We start from the raw sequence: 23,888 nt of genomic DNA on the forward strand, positions 1-23,888 counted from the left end.
GTGTATGTAAACTTTTGGCCTCGACTGTATATTCAAAATAACAAATATAATTTTTGCCTATTTCTGTACACTGCAAAAACTCTGGTGTTGTTGATTTAAAACACCAGCCCGGAATCTATTTATGTCCACGCCAGGGAAGTGTTAAGCAACACCGGTCCGGGTATGAGTCTAACACCATAAAGGTGTTTATACAACACCAATTAGTTTTAAAACAGCATCAGTTTGATTCCAAAATGGTGTTGTTTCAATACCTCTCTGGTGTGGACAGATATAGATTCCGGGCTGGTGTAAAATCAACATCGGAGTTTTGCAGTGTACACGACCACTGTACGGTATTCTGTACTCTATGGTATTTTGTGAATTTGCCGACTGCAATTTCTATTTCACTGTTAGAAAGAATACTTAAAGCATTTCAATCTATTCTAAGGTAGGATAAAAAAGCACAGTTGATTAAATGCATTGCTTAATGATATAGGTACTTTAGCCGGATCGGACCCCAGACTTCTATGTGTCTAGTCAGGCGACGTTGGCCAATGTAGTGTGCTGTACAAACCCTTCACTCGAGTTAAGGGTCTGAATGTGCAGCCTACTCATGCCTTGTGTACTGAAGGCCCTCAGCAAGTTTTGTACGTGCTAGTCTTTGCGTGGAGACACACTTGTTGATCAAAGTTGCAATCAGGGTCTGTGCCTGCAGACGACGGCCAATGCGCCGTCTATTTTTGGTGAGTGGTGTCACATCCAACACGCCCTCTAGCGTCACCCATATACATTTTTACATTTTTAAGCACATTGTTTAAGCCTGTCGTTCTCACTGTAACAACAAGTTGTTTAATTTTTCTTTGTAATTGTTTAAACTTTTTTGACAAATTGTTTAAAAAGTTTAAACAATATAGTTGTTAGAGTGACGGGCTTAAACAACGTGCTTAAAATTTTGAACAGCGTTTTCACAATGTATAAAACTTACCACAGGCGCGACGTCACGTGTGAAGATTCCCCATGTCTTCCAGTTGAGATCAAGACGGAATCGCCTGTGGTTGTGCTCTCCAAACCCGTAGATGTTGGAGGAGGGAAGTAAGGTGGAGATCTGTAGAAACTGGTCCTCGTAAGTCAAACCACCTACAGAGGTGTTGAAACTGGATTCGAGAGAGATCACGGATAAACGGTCATTAATGGAGCGAGTAAAATGGATGGCTAGAGAGGGAGAACAGGGGTAGGCCTACATGAATGCTTAATTTATTACATATTTCAATTTTTTAAATCACGATACAGGTGAAAATGTAGTGTAATTATAAAATGATGTATAATGGCCATACTACTGCTTCTACTACTAGTATTGCTACTACTATTACTGATAGTAACAATGATTAAAATTGCGCTGATGATGATGATGATGGTGATGATGATGATAATAATAATAATAATAACAATGATAATAATACTAAAATAGTGATAGTAATAATAACAATAATAGTAATGGTATCAATAATAACAATAATATTTATAATAAGGGACGAACAAGTCGCAGGAAAAAAAAAGTTCGCACGTGGGTACGCCGTAACTACCCATTTGGTGGTGCATACCGATGAACCTTCGCTCAAGTGAAATTTTTAGTCACAATCAAAATAATAATCAACATCACACTTTACTCACATGGCTGTATTAGTACTGACTCTGGTGACCTGAAGACTGAATGGGTTCTTGGTATACGAGACTTCATATTCTGGGTTCAAAGCCTGTTCAGCGGGCTTAGGTATCTCGAGGGGTACTTCAAATCGTTCCGTCAAAGGATCCGTTATCTTTATAAGCGAAAAATAATGAGGTCATGCGTCACTGCATGAATGCAGAGTAAAATGACATTATGAAAGAAAACCCGGAAAAAAAAAAGAAAGATGAAGAGGATAAAATCGAGCCCTCCAAAAAAATGCGTTAGTAGAGCTACAAATAGTTTCCTCTGTGATGTTTATTTTCCTTCACGTAATGTTTGCATGGATACAAAGACACATGTAAACAATAACATCGTATAGGCCTACACATGCACAGAATCCCATACAGGGGCCGCGGAACGGGGGGGGGGGGCTGGGGGGCTTCAGCCCCCCCCCCCCCACTTTTTCCCAAAACCGTGTACAAAAACGTAAAATTGACCATATGATTGTGATTTTTAGCATGGTCAGCCCCCCCCCCCCACTTTTGGCTCAGCCCCCCCCCACTTTTGGCTCAGCCCCCCCCCCCACTTTGAAAACCGTTCCGCGGCCCCTGCCATATACATGTACACCCGCAAATATACCCATAATCTGAGACGAATATTACACATGTATACATGGACGGAAAAAAAATATTGATAAATCAGTACCTTCATAGATATTTTTAAATATTAAAAGCATTATACAAGAATTAAATAGATAATAATGCATATGTATCGATACCTTAAAATGAAGACGTTTATCTGTCTGCATCTCTATTTCTATCTGTATAGTATCAGCAGCCATGCCATACCTCTGAGGAATATTCTTCCGCCCTAAACGAACCTTCCAACCAAGCTTCGTCGTTGTAGGTTCGTCAATCTAAAAGAGAATAAAAATGGAACAATCAGATCATTCAAAAGGGACATTCTTTAAAACATACTCTTTATTCGCGGCAATGCAAAGGTTTATGAAATACCTATCGGCCTTTGACACTTGTTTTAGACAATAACTGATGATAATGACGATGATGATACTAATGTCGATAGTAATGATAATAATGACAATAGTAGCAATGATAATGATAAAAATTATAATCATAACAATAATCATGATAAATTTAGCAATAAGAGCTGTAATGATAACAATACTAAACAGTTCTGCCTATTGCAAATGATTTCGGATCTTACTTGCTTCAACAAGACGTTTAAAAATTAAAACAAGTGTAATGGGTGTTATCATTCTTATCATCATGATAAACATGATAAAGCAGATATATCTCATTAGAGACGCAGACTTGTTTGTTTGAAAAATTACATATACATGTATATTTTCATCAATGTTTGAATTGTATGCTTTCCTCACCTGTCTAATCAAATTGTCATTTTGAGTTAGTGGAACGGTTTGTTAAAGGCATGCCTTTCCTTACATTATGTCATCTTGCTTTCCCCTAATAACCACAAGGGTATCTTATAATAAACATTATCGGGATCATAAGTGTATTGAGCCTATTTTATCCCCCTTTCTCTGAGATGGTTAATGTTTTTTTTTGTCTAAAATGGTTTAGGTACTGTCATCACTTTCTACAAACAGATTAGGTGTACATCTCATTCTGTTAGAAATGTTTTTCAACAAAGTTTTTAAATCCCGTTGAGCAAGTGAATTCCTGTCTTTACATCAAGATGCTCTCGATACAATCTAACAATCAAAGTGGCAGGAAAAGTAATCAACAGTCAATAATGAAAATGATAAAAACTTTCTGTATGTATTCTGATTATTGAAACTTCCTCATCGCTACGTGTTTTCCATTATTCATCATTTATCAACGTCTCTTCATTTTTGTTATCAACAGTAGATTATTTTTTGTTTTGATGAAATCGTATTGTTAAAGTAAAGGGCATGATGTTTATTAATGATAACAGTAGTGGCTCCTAGCAAACCTGCACAAGATAAAAGCAACGGCTGGTATCTTTGAAATGATATTCCACGAGGAAAATACGTGCAAAGCATGAATAAGAGATTTTGTCCAATGCCAGTGGTCTTTGAATATAAATTCATAATCGTAAACGTATGGATCTCAAAAATGGAGTAAAACACATAAGGATGGCAAATACTGACATGTCGAGAGCGCCATCCTAGGTGAAAATTAAATTCTGACTTTATCAGAAATTGTTTTCAGACATAATGAAATGGGGGGGGGGGGTGGGGCAATAAAAAAAAACAATAGAGCTCACCATTGCATATCAACATGATTGATACCATGGTCAAGATTTCTTGTAAAAAAAAGGGAATGCAAAAATAATTATTGTATTTATGAGATAATATTATTGCTCAAGTTTATGTAAAATTATTTTAGTCCTTCATTGACGCATCCTTCTCAACTGTTGCCCATATTCAACTGTCACCAAAAAAAATAGTTCTTGAGAGGGTGTGTGCGAGAATGAGCAGGATTGAGGGAATATGGAGGGCGTTCTTCACATCCCTCTGTCCCTCTCTTATTTACATAGGACTTGCACACTTTTCATCTCCCTTAATGAGTCAGAGAAATTCGCTAAAATAAAGAAAATAATTATACATTGTTTTACCTATACTTCCTGCCCCGTCTTTCTTTCTCTCGCTTTTTCTCTATTTCTATCATTGTCTGATAAACATAAGTATGACATTTGGAAAATACTGACATTTATAATGTAATGAATTATGTAATTTCTTACCATGGTGTAGCCATGGTCAGTAGGGTGGTAGTAGCAATACGGAGCCCCTGCAACATTAGTCTCGCTCCACACGCATCCCCGACTATCGCATGCCTCTTTCGATCCCCCACCCTCAGGATAGCAGTCGAATCTCTTTATCCCTTCCAAGCCGTCAAATGGCACCGTCCCGCCGTCGTCGTCATCCCAGTCGACACCATAATAGACCCCGAGGCCGATGCCCACGCCCACCAGGACGCAGATCATGACGATTAGGGTGGCGATCACGGAGTTGGACGCCATCACCCTTTCACGAAGCACTCGATTTAGGACGAGTTTAATTTGCAAATTCTACTGTGTAGTCAGTCGGCATGCAAAGACGGAATGGATTCGTGTATTACACCGACTGAAATTGGACGACAGAATGCATTTAAATCGTCGTACACTGATTAATCGCAGATTTTACCAAACAAGTAGTTGTATAACTCCAGAGGTCCGATGCCGCCACTGCACATGGGTGTTTTGTTTATGACTGTGTTTAAACGGAGAATCTAAGTTTATAGTGCGGTAATTACAGTGAACAAACAGACAAATAGATAAAACCATTTTTACTTTGCACATTGCCCTAGCGAACATGGCGTATGTCAATAACCGCCAGTGCATATCTCCTTCTTGTAAGATAGCACGTTTCATCTGAAAGAAGACAGCAGCCGGTGTATTGATAAACGAGTATACTTTTTCTGCTGTAAGAGGATGTGTATATGTAGGAAGCAACATCAAACCGAACATAAATACACCACACGATTATGTCCGATACAGTATAATCAGATTTACACAAACGTTTTGAACTTTTGAATGAATCCAATCAAATCCCTTGATCATACATGTATTTTGGATATGTTTTATTACTGTAGAATTTCCACGTCCAATCTCTTTGCACACCCTTTCTCCCTTGTAAAAAGTTACCATTACTTGCCATGTTATTGATAATACGGAATTACCATGGTATTACCATAATAACCATGGTGAATTAATTTGTACTATAGTACGACCATAGAACTATCAGAGAAGTACCGTAAGAAATAGGAAAGTAATATTTGAAAATAAAGAAGTACCATAATGTATCATAGTATACCATGAATGTACCATATATATTACGGTATTACAATAAAATTACAATATTTGTTATATGGTTGATGTTGATATACTGAACAGAGTGCCATCCTCACACATGATACTTTCATGGTACTCCATAGTACTTTCATGCTTCTCTGCGATCCCTTTATAGTACTCCATATACTTTAGTTCTCTTGGACACTTTAATTGCACTTCGTGGTACTTTCACAGTTCTCCATGGTATATGGTTGACTGGCATATGGTACTGCTTCCGTAATACCATGTTACTACCATAACCTTGCAAAGCACTTTTATGGAACACGAAAAATGGATCAATAATAACGCAGTAGTTTCCATACATGATCTGTTATCATATTTCGAGGATGATACATGATGTATAGATTGAAGATTATACTGGAGACAAGTTTTGTAGTACGGAATCAAAATTTGCTAAACGTTTTGAATATGGCTGTACCCTTATAAAAAGTACCATGATTTTACCATATTACTTTTACAGTGGTAATATCATAGTATTACCATATTATGGTCAATTGACAGATAAAGACAGTACATTTACCATGGATATATCATAGTAAAATACCATGATATTACCATAGTATGGTTGTATCATTTTTTACCATGGTATTTCCATGTCATGAGTCATGAGTACCATAGTATTTTGTAAAAAAAAAAGTACCATGAAGTACCATGGTATTAGTATGGTATCCCTTGATCTTGACTTCACTCATATATATTCATTACAACAATAAATGACCACATTTTTAGATAATATAGCTATAACAATGAATGTGTTTATGTTTCTGCAATGATTCCACCACGAAAAAAATCAGACAAAAATTGTGGTTTATATATATATATCATATTATTCATAATCATGACATCTAACTTTGGAGGAATGTTTTAGGTTTAAATATGACAAATTGTTAACCATAATTTTGTCAAGTTTTGTGAACTCGCTCCATATTTAGAAGTCAATGACAGGTCTCTGTGGATAGGTGCATGATAGGATTAGGATTTAGCATTAGATGATATGGCTCAGAGTATGGAGTTGTAAAAATGTGCTTCAATGATCTTGACACTTATTATCATTTTTTAATGAACCCACATGGGGCCTATACGGGACCCAGATGGCTAACCCAGATGGCCAACCCATGGAAGAATATGATCATGAAAGAATATGGTGCTCATGACATGGAAGTACCATGGTAGTAAATGGTACAACCATGTTAATGCTATGGTTCGACCATGGTAATACTATTGTACAACCATGGTCATACAATGGTATTTTACCATAGTAAATCCATGGTAAATGTGCTGCCCTTATCTGTTAATTTACCATATTATCGTAATACTATGGTATTACGATTGTAAAATACTATTGTAAAACCATTAGGCGTTTAGTTTTACTACTTCTCATTTCTCGTTCATATAATTATCTTTCTCTCTTTCACACCTTTCCCCGTCTGATATATCAGTGGCATCCTTGCTTTAATCGTACTCGTTCGTGTTGACTGCTTTTTTAGATGAACTTGACCTTAAAATACTAATCATTATTAAAACTTTGTCACTAAAGGTGCGGTGTGATTGTTTTGAACATGTTAAAGGAAAAACGATGTCGAGGGAGCTATAACTTTTCTTAAGGGGGGGGTAGTGGATTTTTGTTCATGAAATAACCAGACCATCTAGTTTTCATTAAAAGAATGGTTAGTGTCCATATTCATGCAGCATTGCTTCTCTACTACAGTTTGTAAAACACTGCTACTATTTAATCAGTAATTTGTAATATATTTCATATACCGTACATACATACACACTATCCTTGTGTTTAAGCGTGGTAAGTTCGTTTTGCAATGTCAGGCTACCTAGCCTATAATCTAGGCGGAGGCTGCAGTCATTGTCTATGTTGTTACAATAACTGCAGCCTCCGCCTAGATTATAGGCCACAGGCTACCCAGCGTCATCACTTTAGGTGGGGTTTTTTCCGGACGCCCTTTGATTTGAGTTCAGATCAAAGCAAAACAAATGATTTCAGATTATAGACATAATATGATGACGAGATAAGACAGTGATCGCGGTCAGAACACTTCGTGTAAGGTGGACATATTCCTTGACGTTGATCGTGCTAATTAATGCACTCAACTTCATTCTTTGTAACCAAATGTTATCTACGCACGATATGTCATATACATTTCGTCATTTTTTTCTCAATCTTCTTGGTCGCACCACTCACATTAACGATTTCAAGTATTATGTCAACAATATCTTCAAGTAGAGCAACAATACATTAATGATGAAGATGCAACAAAATAAGAACAAGATAAAAATGAGCTTTATTTGTACAACATAAATGACAAACTGATCAGCGATATTGCAGTACAGGGTCCTTTTGTTTCAATTCATGTTCTTAATATTAACTGCAGTTGTACATTAGGTGCTTGATTTCAGGGGCGGTATCATACTTTTTTAGGAAGGTAAGAAGACCTTAAGGTAGAGGGATAGTGCAAAGTCCACGACCCATACCTCTTCACTCCTGCTCCTGGGGCGTCGATCCTCATGGGGGTCAAAGGGCGATACTCCCACGAAAATCACTTTGACAACTCGAAAAATGCATTATTTTCAATGCAAAAATATGTTTTAAATGGCATTGGAAATCACTATAAAAAGGTAAACTTAAGTTGGCTTACAAATACTGTCAAATATAAACTGTTGCTAATTTTGGGGTATGCTTCGCGTCCAAAATTTGGATTATAATTATATGAGACATTTTTCACGTTTGCCCCCAAATCCCAAAATTGGATCGACGCCCCTTTCTTGCCCCCTCCCCACCTCTAGCACCAACTGGATTGTTTTCATTGAATTTTTTTCAAAGAATTGATAGTATAACATGGTATAAGGTGACTTTGTTTTTTTCCCTCTTCGATATGATGTAATTTTTAATGTTTTGGTAGATAATCAAGATAACATTTTCTGGTATTTAAAGATATTGAATAGTTAGGACTTATTTACTGATCACAACAACTCTGCATAGATAGTGAAATGAAAATCGTAAAGATACTCATTATATAACAAAAACAAATCATATCCTACTTCTTTAGGAACATTCATACAATGAATCACCGGAGTAGTTGTTTAATTGTTACTTATTTTGCTGTTTTCTGTTGAATGACTAGATGTCAAGTACCAGGATTTAATATTGAATTATAAACCAGAGCGCAGTACAGACACCAAGGCCGACAGTTTACTGTAAGATAGTTTCCATCGATCTGTGTTCATCTATCAACATGATTCAGGGATTTCGAGAAAATTTAGTGATGATAATGATTTCATAAAAATGTCTAGAATAGTATTTCAATAAGCATAGACCGGCATGAAAGTATTTCACAGGGGCCGCGGAACGGTTTTAAAAGTGTGTGGGGGGGGGCTGACCATGCAAAAAATCACAATCATAATGTAATTTTTACGTTTTTGCATATGGTTTGGGAAAAAAGTGGGGGGCTGAAGCCCCCCACCCACCCCCCCCCCCCCCGCTTCCGCGGCCCCTGTTTCAAGTGAAAGGCTAACTTTCGGTTTCATTAATATTCGCACGAGCCCTGTTTTGACTGACGCAAAACAATTACAGATATTAGGGACCTTTCAATTATAGTTATGTGGCGTAAGTACCTCATATTACATCAAATCATTCATCGAATGGCGCAAGGTATCAAAAGGAGGCTCGTGCGCAGCGCGAATTTGTTTCATTTCGTGTCCCTTTTTTGTTACAGTCACACCAACGAGACAGACTCCAAACCGACAGATGTCTGCTGTTTTCAATACCACAATAACTGTTGTAGGTCTGGGGCCCGTTGCAGAAAGAGTTGCAATCAAACGCAACTCTAAAAATCATGCGCAACTTGATTTTCAACCAATCAACAGCGCGCATTTGGGACCTGCGATTGATTTTTTGGCTTGCGTTTAAACGCAACTCTTTCTGCAACGGACCCCTGGACTCCGGCTCGCCGGTGTGACTGCATCCATATACATTCTTCTATCTGACGTAGCTTCGCGAACGACGGTATCTGTCGTGTCGTCTTCTGCGCATGCGGCTCCAGACACAGCAGGAAACGAAAGCCACCGCACTTCCGGCGAGAACGCAACCTACTATGAGTCCAGTGTTGGAATCATGGGGTTCATCATCCGCCTCGCACTCGTGGTCTGTAAAGAAAAACAAGATATATGAAAGAAATGAGGAGATTAAAGATGTTTTCAACGACACCACCACCCCTACGCTTTCTTCAAACCCCTGCCCACCCCGTTCCCTTTCACTTCCCCTTCTTCCCTTCGTACCGCACCCGTTCCTCTTTCTCACATCGACGGTCTGCTTTCTTTCCCTCATATTTCAATTTTTCGAATTTTCCCACCATTTTTACCAGTACTTAACCAATCATTAAAATTTTCGTTCAAACCTCTGATTACGATTTCTGGCACTTCACAACTATGCGCTTAAGATTATATTCGCATGACGTAATAGTGTCGATGACTTCATGAGTTCTATGAATATCAGAGTTAGTCCAGGATAAAAGGGGTCGAACCTTGTTTTTTTTATATATACAATGTTTTTTGATGGTTTCTTGTCAATTCGAGGGTGCTGATTCCGAATCTGAATGATGCCACTCGTGTAACCTTGAGCATTTTCTGCAAATTGGCAAAATCCAATATGGCAGCCAAAATATTCAAATTACCCATGAAAATCATAAAATTGTCCACACATTGGCTATAAAGTACATGCAATTGTGCTGCCGGAGTGAAATAATATCTGAAAAAAATTGATTTTTGTCAAAATATTATTTTCTTGATATCAAAATGGCCGCCATCATAGACCCCTGTACAATATGAATGGGGAAAATTATTTTTTACAAAATTGAGCACTGAAATGCAAGTAATTATGATCTATGAGTGAAGCAATGTCTGAAAACATGATTGCTAACGATATATCATTTGTTATGTCAGTTATGTGATAAATCCTGTATTTTGATATTCAAAATGGCCTCCAAAAGCCCTAATACTATTATGTACAATGTGAATGGTGACACAAAAAAATCACAAGAGTGAGCACTAAAATGCATTTTGTTAAGATAAACGAGTGGAATACTGACTAAAAACAGTATTGTTAACGAAATTTATTATTTAACATGCCATGTATGTGATAAACCCTGTATTTTGATATTTAATATGGCCGCCAAAGGCCCTAAAATTATGATCTACGATGTGAGAGAGGACAAAAACAATCACAAGGTGAGCACTAAAACGTATTTTTTTGTGGTAAATTAGTGGAATACTGTCTTCAAATATAATTTGCAACGAAATATATTATTCGGGTTTCATATTTGTGTTAAATATTGTATTTTGACTTTCAAAATGGCCGCCAAAAGACATTGACTGTATTATGTACAATCGATCAGGGAAACCAATTTTCACAGGAGTCAGCACCATAACATGCATATATTTGTGATTTAAGAGTAAAATATTGTCTGAAAACATAATTTCTAACAAGATATATCATTCATTCTGCCAGGTAGGTGATAAATAATGTATTTTGAAAGTCAAAATGGCCGCTACAGGCCCTAACGGTAGGCCTATTATGTACTTTGTGAATGGGAACATACAATTTTAACAGAATTTGGCTTTGCTTGACTAAATGGTGTTGCATGTATGAGTGAAATATCGTCTGAAAATATGATTTCTAACCAAATAGATCATTTCTTATGTTATTTAGGTGATAAATGCTATATTTAAATTTCAAAATGGCTGCAATATGTTTCTTTGTGGAAATTATCTTTCCCCATTCAAATTTTACATATTAAGATAAGGGACTATGGCGGCCATTTTTCATTTTTAAAAGGCTGCATTCATCATCTTTATGACACAAGCTATGATATATTTCGTTAGAAATCATTGGGTTTAGACAATACTTAACACTTACATCAAAATTAAGTCATTTTCATAGTAAAAATTTTGTCAAAATTATCTGTCCCCAGTTACAATGTACATACTACTTTGGGCTATGGCAGCAATTTTGAATTTCAAAGTAAGGCCTTTATTACTTTCTCAACCATTATGTGATGTATTTAGTCAGAAATCATGTTCAAGACCAAATTTTACCTATACATCACATAGTTACGTGCGTTTTTGGTTCTCATTCTGGTGATGATTAGTTTCCCTATACGCATGTTACAGAATTTGTAGGGGCTTGTGCGGCCGTTTTGAAAGTCAAAATACAGTATTTATCACCTACATGGGAAAGGAAATGTTATATTTCATTATAAAAATCACGTTTTCAAACAATATTTTCCTTATACAACAGAATTATATGGATTTCATAGTCAGGCAAATCCTAATTCTTTCATAGTATTTGTCCCCATTTGCATTGTAGATAATACTGTAAGGGCCCATAGGGGCCATTTTGAATTTTACAATACAGCATTAATCTCATGCATGAAAAAGGAAATGATATGTTTCCACAGAAAACATGTTTTTAGACAATATTTCTCTCGTAGATTACAATTACATTCATTTTATTGTTTTTACTCTTGTGAAAATTAGTTTCTTCATTCGCTTTGTTCATAATAGAGATAGGGCCTATGGCAGCCATTTTGAATGTCAACATGCAGCATAATTACCGAAATTGCAAGGGAAATGATGTTTCGTTAGAAATCCTTGTTGTCAGACAGTGTTACACCAATATTTCGCAGTTATTGGCATTTTAAAATCAAACAAATTCAAAGGTTGTGAAAATTATTTGTCCCCTTTTATAATATTGTACACAGTATAAGGGGTCTATGACAGCCATTTTGAATATCATAATACATCATTTATCACATTAGATAGTATACAAATGACATAGTTTTGTTAATAGTCATGTTTTCAGACAGTAGTCCACTCACAGGTCACAATCACATGCAATAATAGTGCTCTTGTTTGAAAAAATATTTATCCCCATTCATATTCTAAATAATAAAGTATACAGGGGTTATGGCGGCCATTTTGAATATCAATAAAATAAATATTTTGTCTAATATTGCTTTTCCAATTGGTATTTCACTTCTGCCCAACAACTACATGCATTTAATAGCTAATGTGTGGGCAATTTTATGATTTTCATGGGTAATTTGCATATTTTGGCGGCCATATTGGATTTTGCCAATTTGCAGAAAATGCTCAAGGTTACAAGAATGGCATCATTCAGATTCGGAATCAACACCCTCGAATTGACAAGAAACCATCAAAAAACATTGTATATCTAAAAAAACAAGGTTCGACCCCTTGTCTATGGGGCCTATCCTGGACTAAGTCTAATGTCAGGATATTACATTTTTGTCCAACCATTTGCATAGACACTTAAAGGAGAATGAAACCCTTGAAACCAGCTGAATCCATATCAAAGATAAAAATCAAAGAAACATATTGTTGAAAGTTTGAGGAAGATTGAATGAATAATAAGAAAGTTATGAGCATTCGGATATTGAGATCACTAGTGCCATGTAGATCCTCCCAACGGCAATGCGACCAAGATCTGTGATATCACACACGTACAACTCCCTCATTACTTTAGTACTTATTTCACTTATATTCTCACTTTTATAGAGTCTATCACAAGGTGAGGTGTTCTCTTTATGAGATGACAAGTACAGAGGTTTCACAACATTATATCATTGATGAATCGTTTGTCATATGATTAGAATGAGCAAAAAGAGATGTTTTGGGGTATATTTTCAGTGTCCAAATGGGAGAGTTGTACGTGTGTGACATCACAGATCTTGGTCGCATTGCCAATGGGAGGATCTCCATAGCATTAGTGATCTCGACATTCAAATGCTCATAACTCTTTTATTGCTAGTCCTATTTTACTCAAAGTTTTGGTGATCTTATTCTTTGATTTTTCTGCTTTCACAAAAGCTAACTTGCTCCAAGAGTTTCATTCTCCTTTAATTTTTTTCTGACATATATTGATGAATCAGTGCAGTATAATATATCTGGATCACATCAAGGAATCGCGCCATCTTGCGCCGGCGATATTGATTCCTCGTATCATGGACCTACATGTATCATGATCATGTATGTCGCATATGCATGATCAGGAAGGCATGATTATTATTTTCCTGTTGTTGTTTTGTTGTGGTTTTGTCTAAAGATGTTGTTGAGAAGGAAGGCCTTTTAAATAGTTACACCTTGACCGTGTTGACTATAACGAATATTGATACTCTATGATTTTAGGGTTTTAGGGCCGCCAAATAGGCCTACTGACTAAAAGTTGAACACAATTGATAGATTTTCATATTTATCATTGGACTGAACCAATCAAGCCAAATTGTCCAATGTCGATGTACAGTAATCTAATTCCCTACATTTTACTTAAGTTTGATTTATCGATCATATGGTATATGGAGGGGGTCTCATTCTCCCATGCAACTCTGGTGTCTTACCATCACCCGGGTCTTCGCTGGTCGCAAATGGTTGCATTATTTCAATGTTTTCGAAGGTCAGCGAAACGTCTTCGATCAGAATATGGGACTCACAACGCACATAGTGACCCAGAGGTGTATGGAACTCTTCATACCCAGCCTTTGTAGAATGTACGTCTGTGTATAAAAAGAGACAGGTTACAACTCTAATATATTGCGTTCTTTTAACATTATTGTCCTAAAAATATACATTTGCTCCGAAAAAGTTTCAATGAAAATGTTAAGCTCTTCTGACCCCCTTTTCAGTCTTGCGTACGTACGTGGTGACATAACTACGCATGGTTTTATATCTGCATGCCAGACCGAAAAATTTACGTATCGTCATAATAAATGATACTGGAAATTACAAGGTTAGTGTCGGCCGCTGTGCCCAACAGAAGCATTTCAGCATTCACTTCGCAGACGCTTTTTGCAAGTTTCAGAATATATTGAAAATGCTCTTCAAATCACAATGAACAGATCAGAAGTCATTGTCGAAAGCTGATGGACCTGGACGGCATATCGTCTGGAGATTCGAACCGGACATAAGTATGTCGTTTGTCCAGAGTCCAGGACGATACTGCTATTTGATTTGCCAATTTTCGACAAAGACTGCTTTATTATGAAGGGCTTTTGATAAAAGATTCTCTGCGTGATAGAATGCGTCTGCGAAGTGATTGCTAAAATACCCTTGTGTGTTTACATTGCAAAACACTATATGAAATCATCTTGACACTATTAACAAAATCTTTTTAACCGGGTGAATCACATGTTTACATACTTTACTATATGTTACCACATTGTGCACACACTATGTGATACTTGTTTATTTACTACAGGGATATTATTTTTATCATTGTAGTATATCAAAATATTTACAGCTATTTGAAGTATTTTTGTTAAAGAGTTCCGTTTCAATTTTCGTCATCATCCATTCTGATTTCGTATTGTTGAATCCAAACGACAAGGTTGCTTCGTGGTCATCTTCGAGATCGTATTCGAGGTGGAAGACAGAGAATGATGACCCACATATTGAGCCGTCGCTCACGGCGTGCAGTGGAATGAATGTCGGTTTCTGAAAGAAAGGAGAGCATTGGTAATGATAGGCCTAATAATAATTACATAGTGATGATATCATCGACGATTATGATCATCATCAACATTCTTGCCGATGATGATAGTAATGAAAATATCAATGATGATAATAATAATATTTACACTAATGAAAATATTCATAGCAATAGTAATGATAATAGTACTGCCATGATACCTAAATTATAACGATAAGTGTTTAAAATATGAGAAAAAATGGGGAAAATATAGAAGGTAGTGGGAAAACAAAAGTAGTCGAAACTAGGATACCTAGGTGAAGATTATGTAAGCCGTTTTCGTCCTATGTAATCATGAAGCTTCCAGAAGAAGTAATTGTATCATCATGATTATTGATTGATTAAATCTTTTCAATGATGCTCATGAACTTTAGTGGATACCCTTTTTCGACAAAGTTCAATAAGGGTTTGAAAATTGATATTCATGAAACTTTGTGTTTGTGCATGGGAGTGTGTGTGTACAAATACTTAAAGTGTGGCAAATGTAAATATCAAATGTGTGTTCTTATGATATTTGGGTCGATGTTTTACTCAACAGTTACCCTTGTCACACTGAAACCCAATACTCACGTCAAATCCATCTTCGTTGAATAATATACTGACATTGAAGGTCATAACCATGCATACACTGTCATTGTGCTGAACCGTCCATGAATGCTGATGAAAAAAAAATGAATGAAATAATGAAGCTTTAATTTTCTAGAATAACGTATCATCAAAAATTGTTAAACAAGATTTAATAAGTACTAAATGACTAGACAACAAGTTTCACTTTGTTATTTGATCCCTTTCTCCTTGCAAATAATATTGATAAGATTAGCTCACTTGGTACGCTGTTATGCTGGGTGGGGAGGTTTGTTTCTACGAAAGTTTGACTATGGATTATGGATTTATAAAAATAAAATATTCCTGAAGGAAAATGCATACAAAACTTAAAAAAAAATCATAGAATTTCTTGATTTGCAACATGATATACGAGCAGCTTTCCCATACATGCATGGTATTTTATATAAAATGCACAAAATCTCAATGTTTTGCTGGTTCGTGATGACTAAATGACAACATTTAGGAGCGGGTATGAAATTATTTGTTAGTTGATAAAATAAAGGTACAATAAAACCATTTTTTTAAGAGAATAACATTCCATTGATTTGTTTTTACTACAATATGGAGTAATTGCTCGCATACAAAGTCACAATTGGAAAAAAAATTATGTTAACTTTTTTTTAATATTAGTCGGATTTTCGTCAAACATTTACCATTCTATTTTTTCTACTATTTCTGTTTCCTGTTGTCAGAATAAAATTACAATCCTTTTATTCTTACCGTTTCTTGAATGTATAGAAGAACAAGGCAGAATATGAGGCCGCCTGCAATTACGATAATTGTGATGAAAATGTAGACACGGGGAAAAAATCAAGAGAAAGTCGTTTTAGCATCGAATAAGAGTGAGAAGAATTATCATGCAATCAAGCAGTATGATTGCTCATTTTAAGACAGCAAATTGCTATGAAAGGATCAGAAAATTATTTAAACTTTTACCCGATAATTTGAACTCTTATCCCCTATTTTCATCTTTTTTCGCAGTTAAAAGAGGGAGGGTGCACAGGGACAGGCTATTTGTCAGGAAAGAAATTTAATTATATAGAGTATTTCAGTTGAGTTCAGACATGTGTTTAAAATATTTACTTGGTCCAGCTTATAGTAGGCCTATAGACAATTGTATATGTACATATGTTTTGAATGTTTCAAAAGCAAGCGTTGGAAACGTTTGATACCCCCCCCCCGCCCAGTACAAGATCAGGTGGATGCCATATTAAAATGTGTTAAAAATATTTCGTACTAGCTACAATGTAAGCATCTTCATACAGATGTCATAAATATTTAATACTGTGCTTTAGCATTGAAGAATGTAGATGTACATATGCACAGGAAGTCTTTTGTTATTAAAAATGTGTTGCTTTATGCACTCATCTGCTATTGAAATTCTTTGAATTACGTTATAGAAATTTTACAGTTATTCCTAGTAACGGTAGGGTATATTAGGAGGTTAGTTTCAGTAATTCAGGGAGAACCACCTAAGCTAGAATAGACTACAGATGATATTATAGGCAGTCCAAGTTAAAACTGAGGGACTACGTCGGTGACGAGATAACGACCCCAGCTGCCGCCGGTTCTCCACCGACATGATTGGTCAAAATTCATGTCACCATTGGGGGCTCGATCTCGTCCAATAATTCGTTGAAGCCACATCTTTGATCTGAGGGCTACTCACCGAGGGGCAACACAGTCTGCGGAGGCCGAGGCCGAGTGGAAGAGACATCGCAAGCTGCGGAGGCCAGGAACTGGACCGACCACCAGGGCCGAGTGGGGCATGTCATGAGATGATGGGGGCTAGAGTCAACGATTACCGTTAAGTTAAGTTGTATTTTGTTTTATCCATGTATATTTTCATGTACAAATTATTGTAAAACCATCAAAAGAGAACATCAGAAAGATTGAAGAGATATGATTAAATCTTCTACTAACTGTAATCCTCAGTTTTACGTATTCCTTATTTGGCGTCAAGCAGCAGTAGATAAATAATTTAAAAAAAGTCACTTCCCACGTGACAATTTGGAGGTCCCACCGAGACACTGCTGCTTGAAATATTCAAAATTAATCTGGAAAGGGATTAATTACTGCTATGGTCACCTTTCTATGTTTTGGAAATAATCAATGATGTGGTCTATTGACATTGATATAATGGTTTAGTGGTTTCTCCCCAAGGTTACGTCCTTGGTAACGCCTGGTAATTTAGACAATTGTGATTGTTGATGCAAGTTTACGTGCTTGAATAGATTCCGGTGTTGAATTTAACTAGGCTTTGAATCCTCTTGTGTGAAGTGGATTGGTGTGGTTCCGCATGGTTTAATTGTATGCTCATTGGGAGATACATTCTAGTGTGCTTGCTGGAAGGCACTAGTGGTTTGGCATTTGTTGCCAGGAGTTAAAGCTTTTGCTTTGTTTATGCGGATGGTTAAAGCCTGTTAGGATATTTGAATTAATTGGAATCTATAATAGTCGCTATCAGGGGCGTAGACAACGGGAGGGATGAGGGGGATGCATCCCCCCCCCCACCTCACAAGGTGGGGGGGATGGCATGTACAATCATCCCCCCAGGTTTTGGGGAATGATATTTGGTTACTTAATAAGTCATAATGATGATAATAATAGTAATAATAATAATGATAACAATTATAATATCAATAATAATAATAATTATGATGATGATAATAAGCCTCATCATTATTGTAATTGTGTTTATTGTTATTAGCCGTTATGGTTCCGATTTCTTCACAAACTTACAAAGCAGTATTGTTACTCCATGGATCATAGTGATACTGTTTATGTTTTTTGTATCTGTATGTTAATGAGCCGCCAGCCAATATCCATCTATGGATACTATGCCTGTTTCTTTGAGGTTAAAAAAAAACAAAGTATGTACGTATTCATTATGCTTTATAATGAACAGACACATTGTTATTTGTTTGTTGTTTATGTGTTCTATTCACAAATGGCCACAGAGGCTGTTTTTATTCATAACCACATACCCATATCAAGACAACAAAGACTATACCTGCGTGTACACAGTTGACATTGGGTTTTTTTCTGAAGAGGTGTAACAGCAAAATTCACAGAGATAAATAAATACGTAGTGTGGTTCAATATGCAATACTATGTGTCAGTCCATTCTGTATTCGTATGCCACGGTGTGTAGATCTTGTCGATGTATGTCTGTCTATTCAAGGCGTAGTATGTGTGTGGTGCGCGCACCCGTGTGTGTGTGTGTGTGTGTGTGTGTGTGAGAGTGCGTGTGTGTGTGTGTGTGTATGTGTGAGTATGTGTGTGTGTGCGTGCGCGCTTGTGTGTGTTATTTTACCTCATTAAGTATGCATCAGATTGCACGATTTCAAGTTCGAAATTGCAAAAGCTCCCTACCGTGGGAGGGGGGACACCCCCCTCCCACATCCTCCCCCCGCTCGGTCGCTTCGCTCCCTCGCTCGGGCGCTTTGCGCCCTCACTAGCGTTGGCAGCCCAGTCATCCCCCCCAGGTGTACGAACCTGTCTACGCCACTGGTCGCTATGGCTAGCATTGAACAAATGAAAGAATTTTCCACGTTAGGTAGGGAAATATGCCTTAGTGGGGGCGAGTTGAGTAGGTTTGTGTCTGAGCGTTGCCAGGCGATAGAACGTGAGAAAGAAATTAAGGCTGAGCGTGAAGCTCGAGAAAAGGAGCGCGAAGCTCGAGAAAAGGAACGTGAGCATGAACTGAAGTTAGCGCATATGCGTAAGGAAGAGGTGAATAATGTGCCTCGGTTAGGTGGGATAAAGCTTGAAGTAGGTCGTTTTGACGATGCCCACGATAAGTTCGATGCTTACATAACCAAATTTGAGATGTTAATGAAAAGCAAAAAAGTTTCTGATGACTTATGGGTAGTATATCTGATCTCTAATCTGACAGGGAAAGCTTTAGATGTAGTGAATAGGATGAATGTAGATGACCGCCAGAAATATACCGCGGTAAAAGATGAGCTGATGCAATACTATCATCTCACTGAGGAAGGGTATAGGCGAAATTTCAGATTAAGTAGGCCGTTAAACTCTGAACGTCCCAAACAGTTTGCTACTAGAATGAAGGCTCATTTTGATAAGTGGGTAGAGGCGGCTAAGATAGATAGTAGTAGAGGGACTCTTGAGGATCTGATATTGCGAGAGCAATTTTTGACTGATTGTCCAAAAGAGGTTGCTAGGTTCATTAGGGAACGAAAATGCATGAATTTTGATGAAGCCGTTAATTGTGCGGAAGTTTATGTTAGTGCGCATGGGCCTCACGTGTTCTCTAGTGGGCAGAAATCCGAAAAGTTCCGATCAGATCCGAAGTCGGGTAGTAAGAACCCTATGTCAAAACCATTCGGAAGGACTTATCAGAAATCAAATGAAATTCAGTCTAGAATAAGGAAGAATGAAGGTAATAAGCCTTTTCAAACGAGAGGGTGTTACATGTGTGGGAATCCTAATCACATGAGGAGGGAGTGTCCCATGTTGTCCCGGCCTGCGGCGGCTCAGGGTATGATGTTTGTAGGAGGAGGAGGCCCTAAGTTAGACATTGGTGAAGAGAGTCCTCAGGTAAATGAAATAGAGTCTGAAGTTGTAGACATGACGGCTTGTTGTGTGTCTACGTGACACTATTATTTATAACCTTTTCAAAATGGTTGCGGAGAAAAAAAAGAAGAAAGGGAGGAATTATGTTGAAATGAATAAGAAGGAATTGTACTCCCAAACGGAGGTCTTGGTCATGTAACTCGAAATGAGACATATCCTTTATACGTCTTACCACTATTAAAAATCCCCGACACCGCCCTAAGGATGATATAGGCCCTACCCCTTACAGTTACAGTTTGACTCCCCTTACTCAGTGCTATACGCCAACGTTTCACAATGAATACAGTAAAGTCGTCTGTCGCAAGTTTGAAGATGCAACAAGCATGACAAGAGCAAAGTTCACCCTTTTTAAAATAGAGCCATTATTTTGCACGACACATAACGGCGAACTATCCTGTTTCTTTGTCCCGTTAAAAATACAAATGACCTTTATATTATCAGTTCGTTATTGATGGGTAGCGTTTGAAAAATAGTAAGAACCTGTCTGCTTCCCCGTCTATATTTGATTGTGAGACTAATACCTCGGTCTCATTTGCTCTACGGTAGTAATAGTTGGTTTGAATAAAAATGAATAAAAGGGCTGTCTACAGCAAATGTAACTGAGGTATTGCGTATGCTTTGCTTCTGTCCTTCCAGCATGGCCATTAAACAAGAATCTGCTCTCAACTTTTTTTTAGATAATGGATATGGATTTTACACCTATACTTCAATGATTATACAATATCATAAAATCATTTGTAAGTGATGAATTACGTATTTCCACGATTTTTTAAGGTTATAGTACAAAATTAATTTGATTTCCGCGTATTAAGAGGAGAGGAAAAATGTCTCAATCTCACTAAGAAGTGTTCCAAACTTTGATCAGATAAAATACAAAACAGATCGTTTTAGAAAAAGTGCAATACCATATTTCATTGATTTACTAAATTCTGAATAAATTTGTACTTTCATAGCCTTGAAATCAACTTAAATTTTTGCCATTGTTTTAGTCTCCATTTCAATCCATTTGATATTTGAATTTTTAATTGTCTAATATTCATCATTTTTCAATATTGTATCTACATAGCTTTTTTTCATTCTATTCTATAATATTTAATCAATTTTTATGTACACTTGCTCTTTTAAAATTATTTATTATCTATGTATATCACAAATCCCTTAGATGTACTGTACCGGTTTAAATTGTCATTGTCTTACCCATGTTGTTTTACTCATGTATATATGACTCGTTAACATTTTATTGTAAACATGTTAATTTCAGCCTTTTGGCTGTGTAACATGTATTGTTTTTATATGAAATAAACCGTGATTGAATTTAATTAAATTTAACTGAATTGAGCTTGTATAATTTGCCCCATGCTAAACAATTACTTCAAAGTTTAATTTGCTGACATAGTGAATATTATCAAATCATGTTGAATGTCCCTATGCGAAATTATATGCATTTAAACAAAAAATTGAAAATGAAACAGAAAAATAATGACGGGGAAAATGTAAACATGGATATCTTGATGTTGTCCTCACATTAGAATGTGATGCAATGAAGTATGTGCTCCTGTTAAATTAGCTCATGATGCCCCAGTTACAACAACGCGATTAACGTGTATTAAAACATTAAGCCAGCCTAGCAAGAATATTCAGAAACCAACCCAGTAGGGCTAAAACAAGATTAATAGCTAATTTATATCTGCTGGTACTACACTTAAATTTCAGAGAATATAAAGCCTCACATTCACATGCGATGTCAAAGAATATAATATTAGCAGACCTACCTGCATTAATTCTTATACCTTGTAGCATATTGCTTCTGTGGGTAAGAAAGTAAGTAAACTGAGTTCAAACGACCTTGGAGTATGCAGCCAAATGGAAAGATTTCGTCCATCTACAAATTCAGCCTTCGCCTTGCATGCGAAAGGGCGCGAAGAATAGATTACGTTTGGACCCGACTCAAAGTTCCTCTAGTTGTATGTCTAAGTCAACATAACGTTTGTTTGCAAAGCTAAATTGTTTTATACTTATCCGTGCCAGTTCATCATTCTACTGCAATTTTACATTTAAATATATCAAGTTTGACATTGCATTCGTTTATTAGCCTTTTGATTCATTTTTATACCCATTATTCAATTTCGTCAGGAAGGTAAAACCGTATATACAAAGTTTTAGCGCCCCCGATATATTTTGATTTAATCTGAATGTATTATGTGAATAAGATTAATCAAGGTGGGGGGGGGGGGTACTTCCAAATACATATTTACTATGACCAAGCTATTCACATGATTAATGAAGCGCGTAATCATAATTCTATACTCAGAGGGCTCTGAAAAAGTATTTGGTCTTTGCTTCCCGACCCTAAATAATGCCTTTAAGGTAATTTTTATTACAGGGTACTGAAAAAGCATATCCCCTAGATTTAAAAAAAAAGTTCTATTACCCCTTTTTTGCTCTACGCGCCAGCATCGACCGGTCTTGAAAAACAACCCTTTCATGATTTTAGTGGACGAGAATGGTTTTTGTCTTGAGAGTCCAATGGGTGCATTCACCGATACAAATATCGGTGAAGAAGCCCCGTATGTTATGTAATATAAAGTGCATAAATTTGTAATTTTCCGATGGTTCATAATAACTAGAAATTTTATTCTTTCAAGAGCGGGTGTGAAATAATATGTCTGTTTATATACTAAAGGTACAGTAAAACCCATTTGTTTATTTTTAATGGCATTTCATTTATTTTTATTATTCTCTCGATACATGTGAAGAAACTGCTCGCATTTGACTTCAAAAATGAAAAAAAAATCTGATAACTTTTTATCAATCTTTGATGGATTTTTTTTAAAACCTCACCAATATTTTTTATTATTTTTCTGTCATTTTGTTAACAATATTTTCTTGGTATAGGTGAACCTCTAACGTCATGAACGTGTGACTAATATCTTCACATAATCCCAGTATGGACGCAGTCACATTGTGAACACACTGATCTCTTTGGCATGGAATTTAACATATACTCTCTTGAAAGTGTCATATTGTATCAAACCGATGTATCTTCAACTGCATGCCAATGTTTTCAACAAACCATATGGGTAGCAAAATATGTCATTCTGCATAGGCGGATCCAGGGGGCGGGGGCCCGGGCCCCCCTATTGGTGGACTTAAAAAAAAGAAAAAAAATAAATGAAAAAGAACAAGGGGGAAAAGAGAGGAGAAAAAAGAAGAGGAGGAAGAAGAGTGAATATAATAAGATGAGGGGAAGAATTGGAAAATAAAAAGAATCTTTCATGTCACTACATAAAATTTTCGCTCGCGCTCGCATTGCCTGTTATGTGATTTTCATATCTTGTTCAATATGGAGTTTAGATATCAAGTTTGGAAGTCAATATACAAAACATATTTCAACTCGAAAATCGAACTTTCATTATTTTGTGTGATTTACAAATTGATTTTTAAAAAGTGCTCTGTAAAAATGTCAGTTTTATCGTAGTAATTATTTAGTTGCATACACATCTTTTTAAGGATAACAATCATTGCCCAGAATGTTCAAATTTTAGGAAAAATACATAAGATTTCCAAAAAAAATTATGAATAAGGATTATGATT

The 23,888-nt window shown here is 36.5% G+C and overlaps 2 protein-coding genes across 3 annotated transcripts in view; both read right to left on the reverse strand.

The window, feature by feature from the left end:
• Positions 1–4,932, reverse strand: part of LOC129279711 (sucrase-isomaltase, intestinal-like) — a 47,108-nt gene extending 42,176 nt beyond the window's left edge. The window contains exons 1-4 of the mRNA XM_054915812.2: positions 4,391–4,932; positions 2,424–2,561; positions 1,651–1,796; positions 965–1,133 (exon numbers count right to left, since the gene is read on the reverse strand). Coding sequence (XP_054771787.2) covers positions 965–1,133; positions 1,651–1,796; positions 2,424–2,561; positions 4,391–4,669 — 732 coding nt within the window. The 5' untranslated portion in view covers positions 4,670–4,932. The remainder of the gene's footprint in view (positions 1–964; positions 1,134–1,650; positions 1,797–2,423; positions 2,562–4,390) is intronic.
• A 2,882-nt stretch (positions 4,933–7,814) lies between these two features.
• On the reverse strand, positions 7,815–22,219 carry LOC135157000 (uncharacterized). Of its 2 annotated transcripts, none has more exons than XM_064111287.1 (6): positions 22,085–22,219; positions 16,416–16,459; positions 15,660–15,746; positions 14,860–15,055; positions 13,963–14,118; positions 7,815–9,694 (listed from the first exon to the last, which is right to left on the reverse strand). In XM_064111287.1, the coding sequence occupies exons 1-6, from the start codon at positions 22,092–22,094 to the stop codon at positions 9,528–9,530; spliced, it is 660 nt and encodes a 219-aa protein (XP_063967357.1). In that variant the 5' UTR covers positions 22,095–22,219; the 3' UTR covers positions 7,815–9,527. The 2 variants fall into 2 exon arrangements, with proteins under 2 accessions (XP_063967357.1, XP_063967356.1); XM_064111286.1 differs by having other exon boundaries at positions 22,067–22,202.
• Positions 22,220–23,888: the final 1,669 nt, after the last annotated feature.

The sequence above is a fragment of the Lytechinus pictus genome, chromosome 16 (assembly GCF_037042905.1).
Source record: "Lytechinus pictus isolate F3 Inbred chromosome 16, Lp3.0, whole genome shotgun sequence".
Classification (NCBI taxonomy): domain Eukaryota; kingdom Metazoa; phylum Echinodermata; class Echinoidea; order Temnopleuroida; family Toxopneustidae; genus Lytechinus; species Lytechinus pictus.

What these genes read in the sequence shown, in the direction of transcription:
- LOC135157000 (XM_064111286.1), bottom strand. Translation starts at nt 22,094, where the DNA reads ATGCTACAAGGTATAAGAATTAATGCAG. An exon ending in TCAACGAAGATGGATTTGAC is followed by an intron (nt 15,056 to 15,659) that starts GTGAGTATTGGG and finishes CCTTTCTTTCAG; the next exon opens with AAACCGACATTCATTCCACT. An exon ending in CAGCGAAGACCCGGGTGATG is followed by an intron (nt 9,695 to 13,962) that starts GTAAGACACCAG and finishes TTTTCTTTACAG; the next exon opens with ACCACGAGTGCGAGGCGGAT.